The sequence below is a fragment of the Plodia interpunctella genome, chromosome 14 (genome assembly GCF_027563975.2).
Source record: "Plodia interpunctella isolate USDA-ARS_2022_Savannah chromosome 14, ilPloInte3.2, whole genome shotgun sequence".
In the NCBI taxonomy this organism is placed as follows: Eukaryota; Metazoa; Arthropoda; class Insecta; order Lepidoptera; family Pyralidae; genus Plodia; species Plodia interpunctella.
Window position 1 is genome coordinate 5,317,988 of NC_071307.1, and position 10,859 is coordinate 5,328,846.

Sequence of the window (10,859 nt, forward strand, 5' to 3'; positions counted from 1 at the left end):
AGAAAATATAATGTGTAGTAAACACATTCAATTATCAATAAAGTCAATTCTGTGTCAATTCTACTTGGGGCAAAAATAATTTTTTTGTATATATGTTTGTAACGCGATAACTTTCGATTTTGATAAATTTTAAAATACGGATGTGCCAATACAATTATGGAATGAATTATTACGGTATGTAGGATCTGCCAATAGAATTTTAAGTTAGTGGGGCGTCAAAGTCGATTAAATTTTATTGAAATACCTATTCACAATTTTGTAAAAATGTATTGTTCGCGAGGCTTAAGTTCGCGGCGAACAACAAACGAGTCGTTCGCCGCGAACTTCAAAAATTTATTATTTAGGAATGTTTTACGTTAAACTGAACAAAACGACAAATTGAAATAAATTTAATTTGCATCGATCGGACAAAGTAAAAAATCGGATAATTTAATTTTGGAGAGAAAAATTGCTTGGAGAATATTTATCAATATATGGCAACATCATAATAATCTTCTCGTTCAGAAACTTTTTCTTTTGGAAATAAGGTATATGATTAGATTTCTAACTAATTGTACAGCAACAGCTGTGATTTGATTTTGATAACAGTATCTTTATCAGTCGGCAAATTCATATTTTAGCATTTATTATAATAAATTCGTCTTCTTGATATGTAAGTGTGATTTTTGACTGCTGAAATGCTGTAACTTTTGTGTAGGTACATCATAATTTTTATTGCTTATTTATTTATTTGGTTGGACTTTGTATTCTTTATCTGTTTATCTTGTGTTTAGCCAAAGTTTACTTTCGACTTATTTGTTTGGGACTGCCATAAGTTTTGTTTTTGTTAGCTAGGGAGGTGACTGTGTTGCTATTTATTATTTATAAAGTGTTTTATTTAAAGATGTTCCCGCGCCTGGCCCAATTAACAATTAGGAGATCAATTCACGTCTCAGCAAAATTAACACAAAGCATGACTATAGACGGAAATACAATATTGGCGGAGAGCCTGAAGAAACAAGTGAGTATTACATTATGTTTTAATGATTCTTATATCCAATGAATATACCTATTTCTTTCTTGCTTTAAGATTTGTTGCATTTATTTGCTGTCAAGTTTATTTTTAAAACACCTCAGAGAAGAAATTAGGTAGGTACTTCTTTATTAGTAGACTGACAGATTCTGAAAATTATAATTTCACATGTAAAATTCAATTCTATCCAGTGTTAAAATTGTTTCAGGGAATAGAATATGTGTTTGGCATAGTTGGTATTCCTGTAATAGAGACCTCAATGGCATTCCAAGCAGCCGGGCTCAAATACATTGGCATGCGCAATGAGCAGGCTGCATGCTACGCTGCTCAGGCTATTGGATACTTGACTGGTTTGTAAATCCTTAATTGTATACTTTGTAATGTCTTTATTGTAAATAGAATACATTTTAAAGTACATACACATATGTTAGACACATACCTACATCATAGGTACTTTATTAATTTATTTTTGTTATGTTATCTCCTTGCGAATGTATGCACTGCAACTGCACATAGTCTGGTCTTTTGCTATTGATGTTATGTAGGTTTTAAATGTTTTATTATTACAATTCATTGTTGGCGAAGCCAGCGTAAGCTCCAGACTTTCTACCAATCTGGAACCAGTTCATCCAGTTTACAGTAAAGATATATTACACTGTGTGTACTCTTATTCACTCATCATATTGTAACCAATCACTTAGGAGGATATGTCTCTGAGACAGATATGCCATAAGCATTTTAATATATATATAAAAAAAATGATTGAAACAAACAACCAAAAGTATTCATTTTAGTTTTTATTTTTACTTTATTTTTAGTTTTTTTTTTTACAAGTGATAGGTATACATAACTTAATCTAGGTACTTTATTGACTTTGTCTTTGGTCTTGTAAAAAGATAATTTTAATCACCCTTATCTGTTTAATAAATTGTACAAATTCCACATCATCCATAAGTGAATAATAATCTTAATACTTGTTATAATTTGGTAAACACCTGGCCAGGAAAATCACTTAAATCTAAAGATTTATTTTTATGCAAATATGGCATTGTACAGTACAATTATTGAATTTTACAGTTTACAGTTAATTTAATTACTTAATTTTGCTACAAAACCACTGAATTGTATGATCCCCGGTTTTAATCCTTCTCATGTTACATGTGTTTACACAATCACTGTAAGAATGTGTTCATCTACCATCATTTGCTTCTGGTGAAAGAAAACATAGTCGGTTGTTGGGTAACATTTCAATAAAATTAGGTAGACTAGAACATGGACTAGATCTGATGATGAGTATCTAAGCAATAAACTATGTAGTTCTCATGATTATGATTAACTATATAAATTATTTACATTCTAGGTAAGCCAGGTGTATGCCTTGTTGTGTCAGGGCCTGGTCTGTTACACTGTATGGGTGGTATGGCCAATGCACAGGTCAACTGCTGGCCATTGTTGGTGATAGCTGGATCTTGTCCTGAGGACCATGAGGGAATTGGTGGTTTCCAGGAATGGCCCCAGGTTAGCACTCATTTGAGCTATGTTTTCATAGGTAACATTGTTATTTAGACCAATTTTCGATTTAATATTCATTCTATAAGTAACTACTACTTTATGTCTATATAATCTGGATTGAATACGGCCTCCAGCCTTTAAACCAGAGTTGCTGTGTTTGATTTCTACCATTTTGAATTAGCTAAAAATTAATACTTATGAAAATGGACTAAATAATTTTATTATTTTTTTTTCGTTACGTTACCTAACAACATAATCTTGTTAACACGTGAATCGAAAAATGTTTTTAAAATTTCATAATATGATAATGATAAGATTAGATAAAACTCAGTTGTGGCATAAATCGACCTTCGATCCTAACAGATTACGATAAATGAATTCGTACGACAAATAACCTTTTCTACGCATATTCTACCGACTTAAAGCAGCTGATAACAGTTTGGCGATATCAACTGACAATAGAACAATGCTTTCCTGGCGTAAATCTAGGTGTTGCAAACTGATAACATGCGTCCATTATGAGGAAATTTGTCCTACATGGCAGAAACTTACTAGGAGAATGGGGTCCAACACATCTTGCCCCATTTTTCCTGACAAACAAACAATTCAACATTGCGGTGATAGCGCTCGTCTGTGGATCGAAAGATCCCAAGTTCATATAGTAGTTGTCATCGACCACCACTTGCTACCTACCACTTGAAACCTGGACACTGATAAATTATTAACTTATGTGTGCAATAGATATAGAATAGTGCCGCGAATGTTTTGTGTGTTTCATGAACACGACCCTAAGCCGTGAGGAAATACGACTATGAAGAAGAAAAATAATAATGTAAACAAATAAATTATTACTTTCTTCTTTAATATATACCTACGACTCAGTATAAAACCGGACAACATTCGTTCGCAGGTAGACTCGAGCCGCATCTATTGCAAGTACACTGCGCGGCCGCCGTCGCCACGCCTGATCCCGCTGCACGTGGAGCGCGCAGTGAGACTCGCGTCCGTGGGCCGCCCCGGCGTGTCCTACCTCGACATGCCGGGCACATTGCTCATGGTATATTTATATGTATTATGTATATTCTTTGCTCAAAAAGACATAACAAATTACACCTAAACTTCCCTCAGATACCACACTATCTATTGTTGAAAACTGTTTGAAAATACGTGCAGTATACGTTTTTAGTTTATCGCGAACATTGACGGTCGCGGCGGAGGACTTTGTTTTATAATATGTACACACACTTTAAGTTTCTGGGTTGAAAAAGTCTTCGGATAGGGATTTCTTAAATTTTTAATTTAGGTTTTGTAATGTGTGGGAAAATAATAGTGGATTATGGACTAATACTAATCCATAGTTATGATCTTTCTAGGCTGAAGTAGAGGAAGAAAAGGTACCTCTAGACTTCTACAGCGCCGAGCCAGTCAAGCTGGGACACCCAGACCCCGCGTTAGTGTCTCGGGCTGCAGAATTACTGTCCAAGGCGGAGCGCCCTCTAGTGATCGTGGGGAAAGGCGCCGCACACGCCAGGGCTGAGGAAGCTATCACTAAACTTGTGAATAACACGAAACTACCGTTCTTGCCCACACCTATGGGTAAGTGTTTAATAGTTATTCCTGCAGATTTTTCAAAATCTGACGTAACTGAAATCTTGTCTGTCAGATGTTTCATTTGGAACTGTGGTAGTTCCTCTCTGACTCTGCATTGGTTTCGTTTATCGGTTGACTGGATGAGAACCTTTCGTAGGATAAGTTCGCGTTGGCTTTAAGTTACTATTTAATTTTATTTTTTTTTATTATTTTATTTTGTGCAATAAAATTATTTCAAACATACATTATTCCAGGCAAAGGCGTGGTGCCGGACGAGTCGTCGTTGTGTGTTTCCGCTGCGCGTACGCAGGCGCTGCTGAAAGCAGACGTCATATTGTTGTTGGGGGCGCGGCTCAACTGGATGCTGCACTTCGGACAGCCGCCTAGATTCGCGCCCGATGTCAAGTTTATACAGGTTTGGTTTCTATATTATTCATCATCATTAACACACAGTTTACGTTCCCACTGCTGGGGCAGGCAGGCTTTCCTTATGGCACTAAATATGGGACTAAATACAACCGGGACCAACGGCGGAGGAGCTGAAGATAATACATTTTTGTTCACCCATCCAATGACGGACCAATGTGGGAGTGTCTTAACCGCCGCTATCACAAGCCGGGCGCCCAACCACTGCGCCATTTTTCTTGTCTATTTTATTATTGACTAGCTTTTATGAAGCGTGTTTGAACTAATATAATATATATATAGTTAGAACTAATATAAGTTAAAACTGTATATAGTTACAATATACGTTTTCTTTCTTTCTTATAGAGGATATATGGGAACAGCTTGTTAGTGCACGCTAAGTTATATATATGAATCTCATGAATCTCTATGGGGCGGTAATAAGGACGATTTTGCATGGTATTTGGATAACTAAAATTTTCACCCTTTATTCTACATTTTATAACTTAAAATATTCATGACAAATATTATTTTTCATATAAAAGAATTCTCATAATGATACGCTATTATTATGGTAACTTTTTAACTGGATGCGCGGCTTTTTTCTGCCCTTTTTATTATTCGATTTTTCGTGTATATTTCTTGATAATAAACAGAATATTTTAAAAAATAGTAAAATTATGTATTATGTCTATTTATATTCCAGGTGGACATTTCCCCCGAGGAGTTCCACAACAGCGTGCAGTCGGAGCTGGCGATCCACGCAGACATCAAGCCGTTCGCCGAAGCTCTGACCAGGCAACTCTCCGAGAAAAAGTATTCGCTACAACCCGCCAGTAATGGCTGGTGGCAGGAGCTGCAGAAGAAGCAACAGGCTAATACTGCTTTTGTTGAGGTAAGAATTGTATTGTTTTTCCTAAATTAATGAATGATTCTACTATAAATAGGGGTTACAAATTCACAAGGATATCTGGCTCGGTAACATAGTCGCTGCCGTCTAATACATTTAACAAGAAAATTATATTTAAATACTAGCTGTGCCCGCAAAATCGTTCGCGTGTGGATTGCTGTTTTTTTTTAAATAACTACTGACGAAGAAACAGGCATACGTCCCAACAGATGGGTATTGGTCAGCGCAACTTACGTACGCCTACAACACCAGGGGAATAATACACGCGCGTTGCCGGCCCTAAATAATCAATCTATTGACGCCCTTTTCGAAGAACTCCATGTCTCCAGTCTCTGGGAAAAACCTCGACAGGGCTCATTCCACAAATCAGAATACGCGGGAGAAAGTTACTTTCAAGTTAAAATTTATTTATAAAAACGCTTTACTATAAGTCGATTTTAGAATTTTTAAAACGAAATGAGCAGAAAGCTAATTCCACTACAATTAAAATAAACAGTTGTAAAATATAACTTTACACCCAGATTAACTTGCAAATTTTTACTAAAATTTACCATGGATAATTTCGGAAAAAAAAGTTATGTATTTAAGGGTTTTTTATCAGACTTTTTTCTTTAAAAAATTCAGGCGCAAGCGAACGACAAATCAGTGCCGCTAAACTACTACGCGGTGTTCAAGACAGTACAGAACAACATCCCCAAAGACTCCATCATCGTGAGCGAGGGCGCCAACACCATGGACATAGGGCGGGGGATGCTGCTCAACAACAAGCCCAGACATCGCCTCGACGCTGGCACTTTCGGCACTATGGGGGTTAGTGCACATTTTAACACTTTTTTGTGTGTAAAAGTCATGTCACCAATGATTTTTTTTATAAAAAAAGATAAGGCATACTTTAAGCTAAACCAAACTACTCCTGGCTATAATACGAAGTCAAGTGATAACAGCATTCTGAGGGCAGATGATCCGCATGTAACTGAGTGGAGAGGTTTTCAACGAGTGACAAACTCTAGTCCAGATTAATGGCTGATTTCAGCACTATCAGCTCATAAGTTCATAATTTATTAGTATTAGTCCCATAAAGACCCCAGAATTTATATGTCTTTAATATCTCCTTTGTACAGACATAGCCCACTTAAAGTTTTATTATACATATATATACTATAGATATAGATTAAATGTATAGATGAGCGAAACGAAAGATATGTCAATGTGCCTATCTCTGTGGACGGAGTTATGTGAGACATGCGCGCGCGCAGGTGGGCCCGGGGTTCGCGGTGGCGGCGGCGCTGTGGAGCCGCGCGTCCGCGGCCGCGGCCGCGCCGAGGGTCATCTGCGTCGAGGGAGACTCCGCCTTCGGCTTCTCAGGTACATACTTACCCAATATTTACTTCTTATGACAATCAATCTCATCTCCTTCTTCATAGTCGTATTCCTCATGGCACACAACAACTTTCTTGGCATTAGTAATGGAGTGGTTTGCCATTGCCTTCTCCATTTCACACACAAGTTAATAAGAATCAACCAGTGTGCAGGTTTCCTCACGATGTTTTCCTTCACCGGAAGCAAGTGGTAGTCGATGAAAACTACTATACATGAGTCAGATTGGTATACAAACTCATGTGGCACGAGTACATGTTCGAACATGGGACATTTCGATCCACAGGCAGACGTCTTAACCATTATACTACCACCGCTTCAATCAATCTCCTAATTAAACGAAAATATGTAGTTTATAATTATTGAATTATCTGTAAAAACAATAATTCGTCCTGCATTTACATATATACATAACCATGATCTAGAATTATTCGAGGAATTGTATTTTTTAGTAATAATTATAATGGTATTGTTCAGGAATGGAGATCGAGACGATGTTCCGATACAAACTGCCGGTGGTGATCGTGATCGTGAACAACAACGGCATCTACAGCGGCTTCGACAAGGAGACCATGAGAGACATGCAGGCCGGCGGCGACCCCACGCAGTGGTACGATCAAAATTTGATTCAGACGTCACTATCCTACTTTCTACTTCTTCGGCTTCTGTCGGGGCTAGTACCTATCTAGCAGCACAGCTGATATAATTGTCTATAACATTGCTTTCGCAATACCTGACTTAAATTTTGTAAACATCTATACTATTATTATAAAGAGGTAAGCATTTGTGAGTTTGTATGTTTGAGGCGGGTAATCTCCTGAAGTACTGAACCGATTTCAAAAATTCTTGCACCAATAGAAAGGTATATTATCCAAGATTACTATAGCCTATGTTTTATCTATATAAAATTACTACGGGAGCGAAACCCCGGGCAACATCTAGTCTATTTATATACTGTATATGTAAACGATTGTGAATTAATAAATGAACAGTCTTTCAACGATGATCAATATTAGTATTTTATTATATTATTCAGTACACCACCAACTTCTCTGTCCGCGGAGGTCCGCTACGAGAAGATGATGGAGTTATTCGGAGAGACGGGCCACTTCTGCCGCACCACCGAAGAGATAGAAGTGGCGCTGAAGAAGGCGCTCGCCGTCACAGACAAACCCAGTATCATCAACATAGCCATCAACCCACAGGCCAACAGGAAACCACAGACTTTCAACTGGCTGACAGAATCCAAATTATAAAATGTATGTCACTCGATCATTCTCACTAGATCCATAATGGATCTAGTTGGAATATTTTTTCACGACAGATCCAATCTATCTAGCTAAACAAGAGAGCAGAGAGAGAGAGCGACTATTGGCTCTGTCTACACTGTAAGGGATAAAGACGTGATAATGTATGTATAGATACAGGTCACCTTAATCGCTGCTCCTTAGAGATCTAGTCTCATTGTTGAAAATTTGGTAATGGTATATTTTTATACTATAAAGGTAACTTGTTAATTAATACCTTTTTATTAAAATAAGTTTGCAAACAAGTCAATGGAACTATAAATATTAATTACCAATGATTTTTGGGAAAACGTATTATGCCCAGCATGTTTAGCCGTCTATATTTGACAACACATAAAATGCATTTAAAATTATGAAAGAAAGACTGCAATACTTTTATTTTTCAAATTTTTTAATAATTTGGACTGTTTATTAATTAATCTTCAGTGTGCAATATGTATATCTAACTAGCTATAAGCGAGAATTCTATCTTTAAGGATATTTTTGGACCAAAAATAAATAACACAACATTACATCTGATATTGTCTGTAATTGAGTTATACTTAAATGGTCACATCACATTGTTTGTATATAATGAACTTAAAAATATATATTTAATACATTTACATTAAAAACTAAATCCCTGTATTTCATTTAACACTATGGATGCAACTGAAACTCCTTGGTTGTCCAAAGCAACATAATGAATCCACTCCAAGTTCCTTCACATCTTACTGAGGCAGCCAATCAAGAAGTTCTCTATCACAGTTTGTGCTGCAAACAGATAAGGTGCATGGTTACATTCTGCATATAATGAGTAATAATTATATCAGGACATGTCTTATTCTGAAACTCATCAAGTAAATCACAAAATTTATCTGTGTAAATAATATTTTGCTTATATCAAAAACAAGGTCAATTTTTATATAAGGAAAGCCATGAAAAGGAACTTAAGTACCAACTTTGCTCCTAAATGGGAAAAGATCAAGAAAAAGTAAAATAAAAAAATTGTATTTACTCACCCAATTTACAATTATTAGTTGTGGTGAGTGTGTAAGCATCTTGGTCATAATCATTGGTGAGAGTGAGATCAGCTCCTCGGACAAGAAGCTCATTACAGGTATAGGGGAAGTCAGCGGCAGCTGCATACATTAGTGCAGTACTGCCAGACTGAAATAAAAATTAAACAAGATTGTGTTCATTAATATTTTAATGAAAGCACATTTGAAATCATTATTTTGATAGCAACATGTAATTTGTGAAATGTGTAAGATAAAGGACTATCTCTGTATTACTGGATTGCTTTAGTACTAAATCTATTTCTATCTTGATATCAAGCAGGAGTATTGTAGTATTAACAAAAAGTGCATTAACATCAAAAAAAATGTTCAGATAAATCACTATCACTGTACATGATCACAAAATGAACCAAATAAAAACATCCTATAACATATAAATCTTGATTAATTGAATCCCAAAAAAATAAAAAGCTTACATCATCTTGTATGTCTGCATCAGCACCTTCAGTCAACAGAAATTTCACAACCTCATGATGTCCGCCGGCTGCAGCCAGGTGAAGAGCGGTCTCTCCTTCAGGCCCTCTCATGTTGACGTTGGCACCACTCCTAAATTAAACTTGTCTCATCAAACACACCTTACTTTAAAATAATGAAAAAGAAAACTAATAATTTCCTACAAGTGGCAGATCATAAACATGTCTGTTTAGTAAATTGTCTATTGTACTGGACACATATAAAATGGTAAAAAACTTAAGCTTATGCTTTTGACAAAAATTCTTATAAAGAATTTCCACATCTGACTTGATAGTATTAACAATAAAAACAAATAGGTTACATTATATACTTCAATGACACAAAAATTCAGTCTATGTTTCCAAGCAAGTACATCAAGTATTCTCAAGAACAAAGGAATGTGTTTAGCACTCACCATACAAGGTCTTGACAACTGTTTAACTGGCCATAACTAGCAGCCCAATGCAGAGCCGTGAGTCCGTGTTCGTCCGTAATATCGGCATATTGCTCCAGTTTCAGGTCGTCGCGCGTTATTTCTCCGCGGCCAGCTTTAGCATGTAAGCTACTGTCTGGCTGGGGCAATTCTGGAACTCGCGCCTGCGTGTTGCCTGAAAACAGCGACCTTGAATGATCTACTTCACTAAACCCGCTGAACATCCCACTAGAAATCGATTGTCTGAACTATCAACAAAAATCTCTGGAAATATATTTACCTCTTTGTAAATTCGTCAAAGCTGTGCACTGGACAGATTTGTACGGCGTAAAAGCGCTTTTTCTCACGCCATTTAAATTGGGCGCCCATCTCTGGTAACCACCACTACCACTTTTGCTACTGTCTTGGCTTCCAGAGTCAAACTCGTACTTATAACTATCTAAATTTTCTTGCTTTATATCAATATTTTTCCCTTCGTGTTTCACAGCAACAGCTTCTTCCATTTTTCGGGTCTAACGCGAAATAAAATTGACAGACAAAAGATGTCATAATACAGAAGTGACAGCCAATACACAGACCTTTTCTTGGTTTATTCCATCCATGTGAAAAGGCAAAGAGATCTAAGCCCATGCAGCCATGCAATACACAAAACCACCGAAAAACCATGAGCCCATTCATTGCAGCCATATTATTTTCTATATTTGATTATGATAAGATTTCTCGATTTCTACTTATGAATCAAATAATTTTTGTTGTTTATTTATTAATTCATGACCGGAACAATCTCTAGATATGTCAATGT

General features: G+C 36.5%; 2 protein-coding genes across 7 annotated transcripts in view; one reads left to right on the forward strand and one right to left on the reverse strand.

The window, feature by feature from the left end:
• The window catches only part of Hacl (2-hydroxyacyl-CoA lyase), an 11,896-nt gene extending 3,164 nt beyond the window's left edge, over nt 1-8,732 (forward strand). Inside the window, exons 1-12 of one of the 6 annotated variants that reach the window (XM_053754412.1) lie at nt 516-652; nt 884-1,000; nt 1,221-1,362; nt 2,373-2,530; nt 3,435-3,581; nt 3,898-4,120; nt 4,369-4,529; nt 5,226-5,414; nt 6,054-6,239; nt 6,613-6,794; nt 7,284-7,416; nt 7,843-8,732. In XM_053754412.1, the coding sequence (XP_053610387.1) occupies nt 884-1,000; nt 1,221-1,362; nt 2,373-2,530; nt 3,435-3,581; nt 3,898-4,120; nt 4,369-4,529; nt 5,226-5,414; nt 6,054-6,239; nt 6,613-6,794; nt 7,284-7,416; nt 7,843-8,091 (1,887 nt within the window). In that variant the 5' untranslated portion in view covers nt 516-652 and the 3' untranslated portion in view covers nt 8,092-8,732. Of the gene's footprint in view, nt 1-515; nt 698-760; nt 1,001-1,220; nt 1,363-2,372; nt 2,531-3,434; nt 3,582-3,897; nt 4,121-4,368; nt 4,530-5,225; nt 5,415-6,053; nt 6,240-6,612; nt 6,795-7,283; nt 7,417-7,842 lie in introns of those variants that run through there. The other 5 variants (XM_053754409.1, XM_053754414.1, XM_053754411.2 and 2 more) reach the window with 5 other exon arrangements.
• LOC128675185 (uncharacterized protein) lies at nt 8,623-10,607 on the reverse strand. The gene is made up of 5 exons (XM_053754425.2): nt 10,338-10,607; nt 10,040-10,232; nt 9,588-9,717; nt 9,115-9,262; nt 8,623-8,866 (listed from the first exon to the last, which is right to left on the reverse strand). Exons 1-5 carry the CDS (start codon nt 10,558-10,560, stop codon nt 8,817-8,819), a joined length of 744 nt encoding a protein of 247 aa, XP_053610400.1. The 5' UTR covers nt 10,561-10,607; the 3' UTR covers nt 8,623-8,816.
• Nucleotides 10,608-10,859: the final 252 nt, after the last annotated feature.

Coding starts and splice junctions, on each gene's coding strand:
- LOC128675185 (XM_053754425.2), bottom strand. CDS start 10,560: ATGGAAGAAGCTGTTGCTGTGAAACACGAAGGGAAAAATATTGATATA. Junction 10,233..10,337: donor TTTGACGAATTTACAAAGAG/GTAAATATATTT, acceptor CGCTGTTTTCAG/GCAACACGCAGGCGCGAGTT. Junction 9,263..9,587: donor ATGCAGACATACAAGATGAT/GTAAGCTTTTTA, acceptor TTTTTATTTCAG/TCTGGCAGTACTGCACTAAT.